The following is a 17,530-nucleotide window of genomic DNA, read 5'->3' on the forward strand; positions in this document are numbered from 1 at the left end:
TTTTGGGATAAAACCTCATTTATTTTTGCTTCCCCAAACCCCCACCCCGAGCTTTCCATGTTCTCCTAAGGACGAAATAAGAATAAATGTGTTTATTCGGCTGGACGCAGTGGCTCATGCCTGTACTCCCAGCTACTTGGGAGGCCGAGGCAGGAGTATCACTTGAACCCAGGAGGCAGAGATTGCAGTGAGCCGAGATCTCACCACTGCACTCCAGCCTGGGCAACAGAGCAAGACTCTGTCTCGCAAAAAAAAAAAAAAAAAAGTGTTTATTCTTATTTAATGCCTTAAATGATTTGGGCCAACTATGGTGTTTTTTGTTTTTTGTTTTTTCAAAATGAGATTGTGAATGGACAAACAAGTGAGATTATAGAACCTTTTTTTCTAGGCAATTTTAGAAACAGCTTACCCATTTGCCTTTAAATTGAAAGCTTTAAATGAGCTTTTCTTTAGTGTGGTTTGTTGACTAGAAGTAAACTCATATGTTTCACACACATACAGAGACATTAATAAGTAAAATGACCCCAAGACAGGAACATGACTGGAATAGAGAGTGGACAGAGAGAGGCGGGAGCTGTGTTCAGAGAATTAGCTCAGCCCAAATGACTCAGGGCCTTATAAGCCATGGGAAGAACTGTAGCTTTTACTTTAAATGTAGTGGGGCCAGGCATAGTGGCTCATGTCCGTAATCTCAGTGCCTTGGGAGGCTGAAGCATTCAAGACCAGCCTGGAGAACATAGTGAGACCGTGTCTCTACAAAAAAGTTTTTAAAATTAGGCATGGTGGCATGTGCCTGTAGTCCCACCTGCTCAGGACGTTGATTCAGGAGGATCGCTTGACCCCATTTTGAAGCTGCAGTGATCTATGATCACACCACTGTACTCTAGCCTGGGTGACAGAGGAAGACCTCTACTCAAAAGATTTTTGAGAAGGGGAAAATTGGTGAAGGTGCATGCTAGAGTGATGTCCAAGAATGTGTGAGGTGGGTGGGGTCAGCGCACAGGTAGAGGGCCTGGTGTGGACTGCTCACCTCCCACTGTAGAAGGGAAGCAGATTGGATGTGGATGCTGGTGGGTGTGTAAACGTGATCGGGGCCTGTGGAGGGCTTTTATTTTTATAGCGCCATATAAAGTGACATAATGGGCTGTGAGTGGGATGAGGGAGAAATGTTGCAGGTTGAGGGCAGTATGTGAAATGGCCATCCTGGAGAGAAGGCGTGGATGTTCCCGGGAGTAACTCACTGAGGAAAGGCTGGAAGTAATATACTCACATTTTAAAAGTTAATGCTGATGGGATTCAGTTTTTATTTTATTCTTGTTCCTTTCATGCTTTCTGAATTCTCTAAAGTGTATATGTTTTTGTCTTACAATCAGAGGAACATGATTCATAAAGCAGTCAGTCATATTCTCTGCTGGATTTTAAGAGCAGGCTTATCTGCCCTGCTCGTCTTTGTGCCCTGGCTCAAAATAGATAATTTGGGTGAGTAAGGGAGCAGATACTACCTTGGAGTCTTCTCTAGTGCTATGGGCTTCAAAGGAAAGTGAATTGGGAGCTCAAGAGGAGCCCTTATCAAGTCTATTGATACCAGGTAATAGAGATGAGTCGTTAGCAACTCAACTCATTGCTGATGTCATTAGGTACCATTTTGAAAATCATTTGGTGTTCTTTTGTGAATTTGCCGGCACTTCTCCAGTGCCTACCCAATACATTCGTACCAGGAGGTCTTTCCAGAATGTTCACATTACCATGTTAGAGCAATACCATGAACATCACAAGGGCTTGAAGTTTATAAATAGTGTAGTTTCATTTTTACAAAAAAGCAAGCTGTGTGTTTCTAAGTCGTGGTTGCATGTGATGAAACTAAAAAGATAGGAGAATGGTCTCCATAAACCTGAGAATAGTTACTTCTAGGTGAGAACACAATTGGATAGAATAGGGAAGGAGCAGATAAATAGATTCACGGTTTTGGTACTGTTTTGAAGTTGGATGGTAGGTTCACAAATATTTTGTTATGCTGTTATGCTTTATAATGGATGCATCAAATTATATTAAGAAAAAGTATTACATGTAGAAAATGCCATAACCAAACCTCAACAAATGTGGAAGGAGAAAAAGTAAGGCCAATGAAACAATAAAACCTTTCTGTCATACCCCCCTGCTCCGCTAGCCACAGTGTGGCCAACATTAAAAAGCAGACAATAAATTAGCCAGACATAGTGGCATGTGCCTGTAGTCCCAGCTACTTGGGAGGCCAAGGCGGGAGGATGGTTTGGGCCCAGGAGTTTGAGGCTGCAGTGAGCCTTGATGGTGCCACTGCACTCCAGCCTGGGTAGCACAGCAAGAGCCTCTCTCTCAAGTAAATAAATGCATAAATAATTTTTTTTTAAAAAAGCAGACAATATCAAATGTTGGTAAAGGTGAGAAGCCAAAGTAATTCTTGAAACAATATGGAATTTCCTAATAAGATCAGATGAGGAATATACTCTGTAACCCAGCAGTACTGCTCCTTAGAGCCACTTCTGCTTGTTCTGTACAGAGATGTTTATTGCAACACTGTTTATAATAGTAAAACTGGAAACACCTGGCATGTCCATGGACAGTAGAATGGATAAGTAACTGTAATCTAGTCATGTAGTAGAATATTATATAGCCATAGCAGCAGCAAATGAACCTCCTGACTATAATGAGCAAATAAGGAGAACTGAAAGAATACATACAGGGTAATTCCTGTTACGTTTAAAAAAAAAAAAAAAAAGCCAAAAGCTGTGCAGACTAAACAGGAAGTTGTTTAGTGGCAAAACTAGAAAGACAAGGGAATGATGAGCTGAGTGGATGGTAGTTACTTCTCAGAGAGCAGTAAGGGAGCCACACAGAAAGGTGCTTCAGAGATGCTAGTGGGTACAAAGGGGTGTGTGTATGTGTAATTTTTTAAATTATGATCAAATATATTTAATAATTTGCCTTTTTGATCATTTTTAGATGTGTAATTCAGTGAGTGGCATTAATTTCATTCACAGTGTTGTGCAACCAGCATCCTGTTTCCATCACTCCAGTAAGAAATTCTTACCCATTTAATATCAACTCCCCATACTAAATGGGTATTTAACTATGGTAAATAGTTGCATACATTATATTTTACTGTTTATTATATTTCATAATAAAAACATTTAAGAGGTATGCCAATTCCAAAAGCTTTTGCAACCCTTTACTCTGGGAATGAAGTACAGAGATCAGCCTTTAGAATTTCTAGGTATATGATTGTTTATATTACTGAATGGTGTAGGAAGTGTCCTATAGCATATACACTTATTAGTAGTTAAGGGAAATAACTTTATATAAAGAAGGGGGAGATACAGTCTTTCATATTGAGATTCACCTTTTCTATTTTGAGGATAAGGTAGAGTCAGAATTTCCATTTCTAGGTAACTTTTGTTTAATTCACTTTAATCTGTGAATCTTCATATGCTTACCAGCTGTTATGGCTAATTTATAATTATGTGTCATGCATTTCATTTTTTTTTTTCCCTTAACTGCAGAAGCCTAGCCTTCCCTCCCCCGCTTTTTTGTTTCTTATTTGAAAGTTAATCTATTTTAAATTTATGTTTTCCATTCAGAGTAGATTTTTCAGTGATGTGGTTTATACTTAATTCTTTAGAAAGTGATTGAGGATATCAGGAAAAGGGAAGCATATCATTAAATAAAAACACCATAGTGAACTTCTTAAATATATTGCGTTCATGTCACAGGGTTATTAACTTGACAGAGCTTCACAGTTGATTATAGTACTGAGGGCTTGTGAATATTCAGGAAGATTTGTATACTCTGTCATTTTTTCTCTTAAAGACCATTATTAAGGTAGATGCATTCAAACAATCTAGAAACAGTGCTTATGATTTCTATTATATGTTGTATTTTTCTTAATGTAGTTAAGTTATTACCATGCATTCATGTTCTATTAATGGAAAATACTTTGATTGGATTCTCATCTCGAGGAGGAGCTGTTTCAGAGCTGGTGTGCGCTATTATGTAAGAGGTGAGATTAATTTTGTCAGCATGGATCATATCTGTAATTAATATTTTGTCTTACGGTGACACGAATGTAACCTTTTATATTTTATTTGTTTTCATTATCATTTGATAGCCTTGCTAAGTATTTATCTCCTACTTCATTATAATAATTAGGTAGGTCTTCCATGCTTCAGCTACTGTTATTACATTGCAAATGTTAATGTTATACTTGTAGGCTGCTGCTTATTGCTTGAAGAGGAACTGATCATGTTGTTTGCTGGATGTCTGAAAGCACAGCTGAACTCAGTGTAGTTTTCAGTAACCTAACTTAGAAAGTATTTTCTTGTATTGCTTTTAGGTTTTTTTGCATGCATGAAGCTAGTCATTTGCTTTATGCCTTCAACTTTGTGAACATTTACATTTTGAGCATTTATTTTCCAGACTTTGTACTAGCAACATGCTTATTTCGCTGAACTAAACTTTAAAAATCTATATTAAAGCTTACTGTCATTATGAAAAGGAGTTTCTCCAATCTTTCTATTTTTTTTTAACCAGAATATATCAGCATATTTTATGGCCGTAAGCCATTAAATAAATTGTAGCTTGGGGCCAGAAAGTTGTAGAGATTATTTGTTTAATATCTCTCGTAGCAGAGGAAGAATAACATTGAGTGTGTGACCTGGCCAAGATCACAAACCAAATTAGAGATAGCAACTCTCTTGTAACTAGATTTTCTTGGATGGAAACAGTTTTTGATTAAATTTTTTGAACAGGTAGTGCATTTACATATTTCAAATATCAAAAAGTATTTTTTTAATGCGATGAAAAATATCTCCCATTTCTGACCTCATCTGCTCGGTTCTTACCCCCTTACCAGCTAATCAGATGTTAGTTTCTTGTTTATCCTTCCGGATAATTTTTATGCTAATACAGGTATGTGCCCTTCTCTTCCTCCTTTTTTTAGACAGTGATAATATTCTATGCATATTTTTCTGTACCTTGGTTCCTTTTTTTCTTAATATGTCTTGCAAATCTTTTCGTAAAGATCCTTCTTTCATACACAGAAACACACATACTGTCTCTCACTCTGACTCTCACTTTTAAAAATAACTGGATGTTGTTCCTTAGTGGGAATTACGAAAGGAAACAAGGATAGCTTGTGCCTCTGACAAGTAATCTCATAAAGTATTGAGGAGTCATGTCATTGCTGATTTGGCTGTATAATTTTGGCTGCTTCTGGTGATATGGTAACAAAAACAGTGATACTTTGCATATACCTCCGAATGTTATATGTGAGAAATATGTGAGATAGAAAGGATGTTAGGAAATACTTGGCACAGTTAAAAATCCATTGATTTCTTTCCGATAATTTGGTAATTTGGGTCAGGGACTAGCTTGAAAGTTGCATTTGCTTAGCAAGCTTTTCATTGTAAAAATAGATTATGTAAATACATTTTTAAAGGAATGCTTCAAATATTTGAAAGAACTAAACAGCATCAAGAATCCACTTTGCTTTTTGAACTAGGTTTTGTGAGCCATATTTATGGAATTACAGAGGATCACATACAGTTTTTGTGTTTTCATTTTCATAATTAAAATCAGTATAAGCATCTGCTGGATGCTTTGCATTGTTATAACAAAATATTTTAAAATGGCCTATATTCACCAGGTGTGGTGGCTCACGCCTGTAATTTCAGCACTTTGGGAGGGCAAGGCGGGCGGATCACCTGAGGTTGGGAGTTCGAGACCAGCCTGACCAACATGTAAAAACCCCATCTCTACTAAAAATACAAAAATTAGTGGGGCATGCTGGCGCATGCCTGTAATCCCAGCTACTTGAGAGGCTCAGGCAGGAGAATTTCTTGAACCTGGGAGGCAGAGGTTGTGGTGAGCCGAGATCGCGCCATTGCACTCCAGCCTGGGCAACAAGAGTGAAACTCCATCTCAAAAAATAAATAAATAAAAATAAAATGGCCTGTATTTACATTGAGTATTGTGTTGTTACTAAGTATAATTACCTAAATTGATAGTGTTACCTTTCAAACTAGTATTTTTCAAATTAGGATCTATGGACATTTTCTCAGGGATCCTTGAGAATTTTTTTTTTTCTTTAAAAGATGTCTCAAGTTTGAGAAACACTATTTTAGAGGAATTTTGCATGTAGGAACAATCAGTGTATTTAAGAGCAACCAACTTCATCTGTTTATTAATAGGTTTTTATATTCCTCTTTAAGCCTGTTTAAAGTGAGCGAGCTTCTGTTAGTTTTCTGATCATGTATAATGAGTTTGTTTGAATTGTATTTTCATAATGACTTTTCCACTAATTTGAACTGACTTAGTTCTCTCCAAGTTAACCTGAATTAGTGGGTTTCTGAAGTGTTTCTTTACGTAATCAGTATAGTTAATTCTTAATTTTTTTTCTACTTAGGAATTGATTCTGAAGGCCATGCAGCTAACTTTGTAGAAACAGAACAAATTGTGCACTACAATGGGAGCAAAGCTTCATTTGTACAGGCAAGTTGTTAGTCTGTTAGGCAGTCAGTGAGTTGGCCTTTTCTGCTTGGATTATAATTTTCTGTCATGTTGAAATTTCCCTCTTTTGCCTTCCCCTCCGTTCTTATGTAATATTTTTATCTACAGAAAAAGTTCACCCAAAAAAGGAAAGTCCATTAATCTGGCACTAACCTACTGACATTTCCTGCCCTTAAATTAAATCCCTGGAGGAGAGGGTAGGCTAGGAGGTGCAAGGAGAGTTATGGAAATGGAGCCATCTGTCTGTTGAACCATTTACATGTATTCAGGGCAGTGATGATAGGACAAGCTGATGGCTTATGATTGACTTTACCTGCCACTGTGAGATGTCTCTTCTCTTGCCTTATGGAGTTGTGGACCACTTGCTGCTCCAGAGCGTTAGTGTCCAAATATATTCATGTGTTGATAAACATATCCATTTGAAAATGAATAAAGCAATTTTCTAATTTTTTCATAATGCCAAATTATATAACAGATGTAACCTGTTAATTTTTACTCATAGATAAATGTAGAATTTCGGGGAAATAAAGAACTATCTACTACACAAATGCCGTGTATATAAAACTAGAAGGAGAAAAAGTTCTAAATGTTTTTTCATAAAATATGAACTTTAGGAGAGATACACGTGGATTTTTAAAATATTTGGTAGGTTGTATTACTTTTTTCCCTGCATGTTCATTAATTTATATACCGCTGACAATAAGTAAGGTGAGAAAAACAAATATGTTTGTGTTTCTTTTCACATTTCTTTCTTTTCTTTTAGACTCGAGGATCAATTCCTGTTTTCTGGTCCCAAAGACCAAACCTCAAGTACAAACCACTGCCACAGATCAGCAAAGCAGCAAATCACGTGTGTATGCCTTTTTTGTTGGCTAAAAATAGAAGCTTAATAGCATTATAATTTGCATGTAAAGAATGTATCTCCCCTAAATCAGCATTCAACATCTTTGAGGCTCTTCTTGGTTCTAGCACATAGTAAACCCCTAAACCAAAAGTTGTGTAGGTGGTATGTTAGAAATATAGAAAAACAAACTATGACTGAATGGCGTGGCAAGTAAGGATTTAAGAGATCTCAGTAAGATTTGTAAATTTATGCTTTTTAGAGTACTTAATATATTCCTCTGAGGTTGTACTCAGAATTAAAGTGGCAGTGTTGCAGCTCAGAGTAAAATAGCTTATGATTACTAGATGACATTTAGAATATCTAGAAGACATAGTTCACATCCTGACATCATTCTTTTGAATATAGAAATAAGACATTTGGCCGGGTGCGGTGGCTCACGCCTGTAATCCCAGCACTTTGGGAGGCCGAGGCGGGCGGATCACAAGGTCAGGAGATCGAGACCACGGTGAAACCCCGTCTCTACTAAAAATACAAAAAATTAGCCGGGCGCGGTTGTGGGCGCCTGTAGTCCCAGCTACTCGGGAGGCTGAGGCAGGAGAATGGCGTGAACCCGGGAGGCGGAGCTTGCAGTGAGCCGAGATCGCGCCACTGCACTCCAGCCTGGGCGACAGAGCCAGACTCCGTCTCAAAAAAAAAAAAAAAAAAAAAGAAATAAGACATTTAAGGAGGTCCTTTTAAAATATTATAAATATTTAAATTATATTTATAAATTACATAATGTACTCCAGTAAAATATGTAACTCTTTTCCCTCTAGATGGATGGTTTCCAAAGGCATTTTGATTCCCAAGTAATTATTTATGGAAAACAAGTTATAATCAATCTGGTATGTTTCTTATGTTTCTTGGGGTGGGGGCAGGGGAAACCTTAACTTTTTCTTGACAGAAAATTTACTATTTTAACCATTTTTAAGTGTACAGTTCAGTGGCATTAAGTAGTTCATAATGTGCAACCATCATCACTGTTCATTTCCACAACATTTCATCATACCAGACAGAAACTCTATCCATTAAATAATTAACTTCCTATTACCTCCCTCCCCACAGCCCCTAGTAATTCTATTTTACTTTCTGTCTCTCTGAATTTGTCTATTCTGAGTACCCCCATGTAAGTGGAATAATACAATATTTGTCTTTTTTAATGTTTTTAAGGTTCATCCATCTTGTAGCATGTATAGAATTTCATTCTTTTTTTAAGACCGAAGAATATTCCATTGTGTGTGTGTGTGTGTGTGTGTGTGTGTGTGTGTGTGTGTGTGTGTATGTGTGTGTATAAACATTGGTGGTGTGCAAGGATCTGTTTGATTGAGTCCCCGTTTTCAGTTCTTTTAGGCTTTTACCTAGAAGTAGAATTGCTGGATCATATGGTGATTCTATGTTTGACTCTTTGAGGAACCACCATACTGTTTGCCATAGCGGCTGCACCATTTTGTATTCCCACCAGCAATACACCAGAGTTCCAGTTTCTTCATATCCTTGCTGACAATTGTTGTTTTCTGTTTTGTTTTGTTTTTGTGTGTGTGTGTGTGTATGAGTTTTTAATTATAGCCATCCTGATGGATGTGGAGTGGTGTCTCGTGGTATTGAGTTGATTTACGTTTCTCTAATGATTTGTGTGATTTTGAGCATCCTTTCATGTGCTGATTGGCCATTTGTGTATCTTCTTTGGAGAAATGCCTACATAAATCCTTTGGCTCTTTTTTAATCAGGTCGTTTTTGTTTCAGTTGTAGTCATTCTTAATGAAGTCTGGATATTTATCTCTTAGCAGACAGGTGCTTTACAAATATTTTCTCCCACTCTTTAGGTTGATTTTTTACTGTCTTGACAATGTCCTTGGGATACAAATTGTTTAAGTCCAGCTTATCTAGTTTTTCTTTTGTTGCCTCTGCTCTTGGTGTCAAATTCAAGAAATTGTCACCAAATCCAATAACATAAAGTTACCCCTATATTTTCTTCTTAAGAGTCTTTATGGTTTTAGATCTTACAGGCCTTTGGTCTGTTTTGAGTTAATTTTTTTTTGTGTATGTGTGTCTGTGTATTACTTCTTATCACTGCACATGAGTTAATTTTTTGTATATAGTGTAGGGGTAAGGGTCCAACTTCATTCTTTTGCATATGGATATCCAGTTTTCCCAGCACCATTTATAAAAGACTGTTCTTTTCCTTTAAATAGTCTGTCACCCTAATAAAACATCAGTTGAACACATATGTAAGGTCTTATCTTGACGCTCTGTTCTAGTCCATTGGTCTCTGTGTCTTTCCTTAGGACAGGATAACACTATTTTGGTTACTACAGCTTTGTGTAATAAGTTTTAAAATCAGGAAATGTGATAATTCCAACTTCCTTCCCCTTTTTCAAGATAATTTTGGCTACTTGAGATCCCTTGAGATTGCTTATGAATTTTAGGCTTGGTTTTTCTGTTTCTGCAAACAATGGCATTGAGATTTTAGTAGCAATTGCATTGAATTGACAGATTGATCACTTTGAATAGTACTGTTGTCTTAGTAATATTGTTTGTCAGTCCAGCAATGCAGATGTCTTTTCATTTATTTATATTTTAAAAAATTTCTTTCAGCAATATTTTGCAGTTTTCAGTGTACATGCATTTCACGTCCTTGTTTAAATTTATTTTTGAGTATTTATGCCTGAATGGTGCTTGTTTGTTTGTTTTGCTATTGTAAATGAAATTGTTTTTGTAGTTTCTTTTTTGGATATTTCATTGTTAGTATAGAGAAATGCAACTGATTATTGTGTCTTGATTTTTGTATGCTGCAACTTTGTTGAATTTATAATCTCCAATAGCTATTTTGCAGAATTTTTAGGATTTTCTGTATGTAAAATCATGTCATCTGTGAACAGAGATAATTTTATGCTTCCTTTCCAATTTGGATGCCTTTTATTTTTTTTTTTCTTGCCTAATTGCTGTCGCTAGAACTACTAATACTATGTTGAACAGAAATTGTGAAAGCAAGTATCCTTGCCTTATTCCTTTTCTTAGGAGAAAAGCTTTTGGTCTTTCATTATTAAATATGATATTAGCTGTGGGTTTTTCACATAATGGCCTTTATGTTGAGGAACTTTTCTTCTTTTTCTAAGTTATCCAGTTGAATGTTTTTATCAAGAAGGAGTTGTTGAATTTTGTCAGATACTTTTCTGTATCAATCGAGATGCTTGTTTTTTTTCCTTCATTCTATGAATGTGGTGTATTATACTGATTGATTTTCGTATATTGAACCAGACTTACATTGTGGGAATAAATCCCTTTGGTCGTGGTATATACTTTTTCAATGTGCTGCAGAATTTGGTGTGCTAGTGTTTGGTTGGGGATTTTTACATTAATATTCATAAAGGATATTGGCCTGTAGTTTTCTTTTCTTGTAATATCTTTGTCTAGTTTTGATATCAGGATAATCTTATCTTTACAGAATAAGTTAGAAAGTATTCTCTCTTATTCATCTTTTTGGTAGAGTTTGAGGAAGACTGGTGTTAATTCTTTAAATTTTGGTAGAATTCACTGGTGAGTTCACTAGTAAAGCCATCTAGTCGAGGTTTTTCTTTGTTAGGAGACTTTTTTTTCTGTTTGTTTTCATTACTGATTCGATCTCCTTACTATGTATTGGTCTCTTTATATTTTCTGTTTTTTTCATGATTCAGTTTTGGCAGATTATGTGTCTAGGAATTTGCCAATCTGGGTTATCCTACTTGTTGGCACACAGTTGTTCATAGTATTCTCTTAAATCCTTTTTATTTCTCAGAAATTGGTAGTAATGTCCATTGTCACTCCTGATTTTAGTAATTTAAGTCTTTTGTTTCGTTTTGGTCATTCTAGCTAAGAGTTTGTGAATTTTATTGATCTTTTCAAAGTTCAACTTTTAGTTTTATTGACTTTATTGTTTTTATATATTCTATTTTATTTATCTCTAATTCTTATTATTTCCTCTGGTAGCTTTGGGTTTAGTTTGATCTTCTTTTTCTTGTTCCTTAAAGTGTAAAATTAGGTTATTGCTTTGAGGTTTTCTTTTTTAATGTATGCATTTACAGCGAGAAATTTTCCTCAGCACTGTTTTTGCTTTATTTAATACATTTGGTATATTGTATTTTTGTTTTCATTTGTCTCAGGTATTTTCTAATTTCTCTTCCTGGGATTTTGTCTTTGAACCAGTGGTTCAGTATGTTGTTGGTTTTTCACGTTTGTGAAATTTCTAGTTTTCCTTCTATTCTTGATTTTTAGCTTTCTGTTGTGATCAGAATATATACTTAATGTGATTTGAATTTTTAAAAATGTGTTAAAACTTGTTTTGTGGCCTAGAGTATAGTTTGTCTTAGAGAATATTTCATGTGTACTTGTAAAAAATGTGTATTCTGCTGTTATTGGGTAGAGTAATATGTATGTGTCTGTTGGGTCTGATTGGCTTATGATGGTGTTTAATTTCTCTATTTTATTCTGTATTTGCTTATTCGTCTCTGTTTAATTGTTCTATTGTTGAAAGTAGGGTATTGAAGTTTCCTTTTTTTTTTTTGGAGACAGTCTCTGTTGCCCAGGCTAGAGTACAGTGGCGCGATCTCGGCTCACAGCAAGTTCCACCTCCCGGATTCACGCCATTCTCCTGCCTCAGCCTCCTGAGTAACTGGGACTATAGGCACCCACCACCACGCCCAGCAAATTTTTTGTATTTTCAGTAGACACAGGGCTTCACTATTTAGCCAGGATGGTCTCAATCTCTTGACCTCGTGATCTGCCCGCCTCGGCCTCCCAGAGTGCTGGGATTACAGGCGTGAGCCACCGCACCCAGCCCCTACTATTGTTATATAATTTTCTGTGTCTCCCTTCAGTTCTGTCAGTGTGCTTAGTTACATCTTCAGGCTGTCATGGTTTGTTGCATATGTGTTTATAATTGTATCTTCTTGGAAAATTGACCATTTAATCAGTAAACAATGTTCTTTTTTTGTCTTTTGTAACAATATTTCACTTAGAGTGTATCTTGTCTGATACTAGTGTAGTTATTCCAGCTCTTTTTTGATTACTATTTGCACAAAATATGTTTTTTCGTCCTTTCTCTTTCAACCTGTATGTGTCTTTAGGTAGGTCTAAAATGAATCTCTCAGAGACAGCATGTAGTTAGATCATATTTTTTTTCCATTTTGCCGGTCTACTTATTTTTATTGGAGAGTTAATCCATTTACATTTAAAGTAATTACTGATAAGGATTTACTTCTGCTCTTTTGTTATTTGTTTTCTGTGTGTCTTTTAGCTTTTCGTTCCTCATTTCCTCCATTACTGTCTCTTACTGTGCTTAGTTGATTTTTTTTGGTAGTGATATATTTTGATTACTTTCTCATTTTCATTTGTGTATATTCTATAGCTGTTTTCTTTGTGGTTACCATGAGGATTACATATAATATCCTAATGTTATAAGTATCTAATTTGAATTGATACCAGAAGCATACAAAAGCTGTACTCCTGTAAAGCCTTCTTGCTTCCTTTTTATGTTAACATTTCAAATTGCATCTTTATATATTTTCAGTAACATAATTATTTTTATGCAATTGGCTCTTATTTGTGTATGTATGTATTTATTGTTTTAGAGAACAGGTCTTGCTCTGTTGCCTAGGCTTGCATGCAGTGGCACGATCGTAGCTCTGTGTAATCTTGAACTCCTGGGCTGAAGGAATCCTCATACTTCAGCTTCCTCAGCAGCTAGGACTACAGGCGCATACCACCATGCTTGGCTAATTTTTTTGTGTTTTTATAGAGATGGGGGTCTCACTATATTGCCCAGGCTGGTCTTGAACTCCTGACCTCAAGCCATCCTCTTGCCTCAGCCTACCAGAGCGCTAGGATTACAGATGTGAGCCACCATTCTGGACTGCATTTGACTTTTAAATCCTGTAGAAATAAGAAGTGAAGTTACAGACCAGGATTTCAATAATACTGGCTTTTATATTTGCCCTTGTCTTTACCTTTTTGGATTTTTTTTTTTTTTTTTTTTTTTTTTTTTTTTTTGAGATGGAGTCTCATTCTGTCACCCAGGCTGGAGTACAGTGGCACAATCTTGGCTCACTGCAACCTCTGCCTCATGGGTTCAAGCGATTCTCCTGCCTCAGCCTCCCGAGTAGCTGGATTACAGGTGTGTGCCACCACACCCAGCTAATTTTTTTTATTTTTGGTAGAGACGAGGTTTCACCATGTTGGCCAGGCTGGTCTCAAACTCATGACCTCAAGTGATCTGCCCGCCTCAGCCTCCCAAAGTGCTGGGATTATAGGCGTGAGCTTCTACGTCAAGCCTGTTGGAAATTTTTATATCTCCCTATGGCTGCAAGTTACTGTGTAGCATACTTTCATTTCAACCTGAAGGACTCCCTTTAGCATTTCTTATAGATTGGGTTTAATGATAATAAACTACCTCAGGTTTTGTTTATCTATGAATGTCTTAATTTTTCCTTCATTTTTAACGGACGTTTTACAGATACAGAATTCTTGGTTGACAGCTTTTCTTCTTCCAGCATTTAAAATATATGATCCCACTGTCTTCCAGCCTCCAAGATTTCTGATGAGAAATTGGCGGATAATCCCGTTGAGAATCTCTTGTGTGTGATGAGTCTTCTCTCTCTTGCTGCTTTTCAGGATTCTGTTTTTGTCTTTCAACTATGTGATTATAATGTTTTTGGTGTGGGTCTCCTTAGAGTTCAGAGCTTTGGTTTGTAGATTCATATGTTTCATCACATTTGGGAAGGTTTTGGCTATTTTTTTTTTCTTCAAATCTCTCTCCTCCTTTCTCTCTCTCTTCCTGGAATTCCCATAGTGCTAAATATTTTATTTCACTTTTTGTGCTCTTTTGCTGCAGAATTATATTTTGGCTTCTTATAATAATTTTTCTGTCTTTGTTGATATCCTCATTTTGTTTGTGTATTGTTTTCCTGATTTCTTTTAGTTCTTTGTCTGTGTTTCCCCTTAGCTCTTTGTTTTTAAGACAGTTGCTTTAAAGTATTTATCTAATAAGTCTAGTCTAGTAAGTCTAGTCTAATAAGTCTAGTCTTTATCTAATAAGCCAAGTCCTGTCTTGGCTTCCACAGGAACAATTTCTGTCAATTTCTTATGTTCCATTGAGTGAGCCATTTTTTTCTGTTTATTTGTGTACCTGTGATTTTTTTTTTAATTGTATGTTTGATTATTATGATATCATAACTCTGGAAGTCAGAGTCTCCTTTTCCCCTAGGGTTTGCTGGGAGTTTTTTGTTTTATTTGATTGTTAAAGACTCTACTAATCCTTTTTTTTTTTTCTTGAGACTTTTCAGAACTATTTTTGCCAAAACTGTTTCTTATTGTGTATGTTCACTGAGGTCTGTTCCTTTTGCTTATGTTCAGCTGTTTTGACAAGTTTCATTGAATTCCAAGAACTGAAATAGACAGACAAAAAAGGAAAGCAAAAATGAGAGAACAACCCTGTCCCCCATTCTTTGCAGACTTGTATGCTGGGACAGTCCTTTACTGATTAGCCAGGCTTGCTGTGAGCCTAGGGATCAGTCTGTGGTGAAGGTTTAAGGTCTTCTCAGGACTCTTCTGAGCATGCATCTTGCCTGGTTGTGTGGGTGGCCTTCAAAACTCCTTCATATACATGGCTGCTTTTGAAAGTCCTAATTTCCCAAAGAATATCACCCAGCTTCTTCTCCAGTCTTTAAATGGTCTATTATATGTTTCCATACAGGATATTTTGCCTCAGGCATCCATTGATTTATATTCCTCTTGTAGCTTTTACAAGCAGTGGTCACCACTTGTACTGCTCGTGTTCAGAGATATGTGGGACAGAGACCAGTTAGTCCTTCATGTTAGAACAGAGGTCCACAATTATTTGCAGATAAGGTCTGGTCTGCCTCCTCTAGTTTGATGAGGAGAACTAAGAACCAGGTTATTCCCATGTAAGACTAAGATTGTCACCACTCTGGGGAGGGGCTGGGTCAAGGACAAGTTAAATGCCACAAAACTTTCCCACCATTTTGAAAGTGACTTTTTCTTTATTGGGTGCTTGGGTAGGTTACTATAAAACCTTTGATCTTTTTTTAGAGCTCCTACAAAGTTGGCTCAGACAGCTTCTGGGATTTTTTTATGTTTCTGTGGGAGAATGAGAGCTTAGAGCTTCCTACTTTGTCCTTTTTCTGATGTCACTCTCTCCTTTGAAATTAACTGAAAACTATGGTGTTTGAAATTTTTTACAGATTAACCAGAAGGGCTCAGAGAAGCCACTTGAGCAGACATTTGCAACAATGGTGTCTTCTTTGGGAAGTGGAATGATGAGGTACCTCACTAGAAATCTGTTGCAGATCTTTTCACATGAGATGTGCACTTACATATGTGCATGATTACATAGAGCTCACTAGACATGTATTTCAGCTTGCATTTTTTTCAATAGATCAGAGCATGATATTTTGTTGGCTTGAAATTTCTGTAGCATTAAATTATGTTGCAGAATAACTTCTTTTCAGTCGAGTTTTGAGTTTAGTCTCTGATTCAAATTCCCTCATTGAGGCTTTGTGCCCCAGAGAGTTTCCATAGGTCATACTTTGCCACTAGAATTGTCTTGAGGAATTTGGACTAAGGCCTCTTTGCAGGGCATACCTGATTGCTGTACTTGAGCTTACTTCACTAAGCATTTGTTGTGTTTCTCCTCTACTCCTTGCTGAGGGCCCCCAGAAGAACATGTGAGGATAGACATATGCATGTATTTTGTATTTTCATGTATACATATATATATATATATATATATATATATATATATATATATATCTGCTCATATCATATATATATATATTTTCCTCTGATAGGTGTGAGCATGAGAAAGGGGTATGTGTGTGCATGTAGTATATGTATAGTGATAAACCCAGAGTGAAGGAGGTTCTAGTATTCCCAAGAAATATGTATGCACTGATATAAAGGGGAAAATCAGCTTATGAAGGTATTATTAATAGAAGGAAAATGAATGATCTCTGGTCGGTTTCTGAATATCTTTTCTTTTGGTAGATACATTGCCTTTGACTTCCATAAGGAATGTAAAAATATGAGATGGGATCGACTAAGTATTTTATTGGATCAGGTAGCAGAAATGCAAGATGAATTAAGGTAAGCTATATTATTTCCTTAAGGAGGCAGAGAGAAGAGGTATATATATCAGTCATATTTTATTATGCATCATCCAGCAGACTTATAAATACAGTTCACTGGATTGTCATTGCTTATCTATACTGTTTTATTATTTTTAATTTCTTTACTGGAAAGATGAGACTTGGTGACTTCAAAATATTTTTAAATTCTTAAAAATGACCCAAGGCCAGGTATCTTCATATATTTATAAATTATCTACCACACATTTACAAATTTTTATATAATTGAACTTGGTTTACTAATATCTTATATCGTTGTTTCCACTAGACATTCTATCACAAGTATTTTGTTGTTAACCTGTACAGTGTCTGTAATGATAGGGTTTAATGGCTTTTCTGTATTGTTTTGTCATAACGTAGTTCTAAAGAAGTGCTTTTCTTCACCCTGAGCACCTGGTTTATTTCCTTTCCTCTTTCTATCATGAAAGATTGTGGTGCCATGAATCATTATAGATATTTTACATCTGTTAAATCTTTTTATTTCTTTAAAAAATTCTTCAGAGTAGGATTGATGGATCAAAAGTCTGAATGTCTTTGCAGTACTATATTATCATACTGGTTCAGGTTTACCGTACTCGGTGCGCGTCAGTCTTTACTGATTTAAAAGCCAGAAGAAGGAATCTGTTAACCATACTATCATTTTCTTCTGCCTATGTGTGATAGTTGTAAACCTGCCAACCCAAATGCACTTTTTAATTTGTTACACAATAATATAGTAAAACCTCTTTGATAGATATTTGCTCAGTTCTCAAAAATGTCTTTTTATATACATTAGGTAATCAACTACAGTTATTTAAATCTGCTTTTTTTCTGTGAGGTTTTGTCACGAACACAGAAGGGAAATTGACCTACTGTTGTTGGGCCATTAGAGAAAACATTGGCTGGGCCCGGCATGTTGTTGGAGGAGGTGGTTCCTTGGGTTCACCCATTA

At 36.2% G+C, this 17,530-nt stretch overlaps 1 protein-coding gene across 3 annotated transcripts in view; it reads left to right on the forward strand.

Annotated features, from left to right (window-relative positions):
• Positions 1 to 17,530, forward strand: part of SACM1L (SAC1 like phosphatidylinositide phosphatase) — a 56,170-nt gene that overhangs the window by 26,373 nt on the left and 12,267 nt on the right. For all 3 annotated transcript variants that reach the window (NM_001194852.4, NM_001357303.2, XM_077990837.1), the window contains 6 exon segments: positions 3,932 to 4,033; positions 6,437 to 6,522; positions 7,304 to 7,390; positions 8,200 to 8,268; positions 15,658 to 15,737; positions 16,460 to 16,558. In NM_001194852.4, the coding sequence (NP_001181781.3) occupies positions 3,932 to 4,033; positions 6,437 to 6,522; positions 7,304 to 7,390; positions 8,200 to 8,268; positions 15,658 to 15,737; positions 16,460 to 16,558 (523 nt within the window).

The sequence above is a fragment of the Macaca mulatta genome, chromosome 2 (genome assembly GCF_049350105.2).
Source record: "Macaca mulatta isolate MMU2019108-1 chromosome 2, T2T-MMU8v2.0, whole genome shotgun sequence".
In the NCBI taxonomy this organism is placed as follows: domain Eukaryota; kingdom Metazoa; phylum Chordata; class Mammalia; order Primates; family Cercopithecidae; genus Macaca; species Macaca mulatta.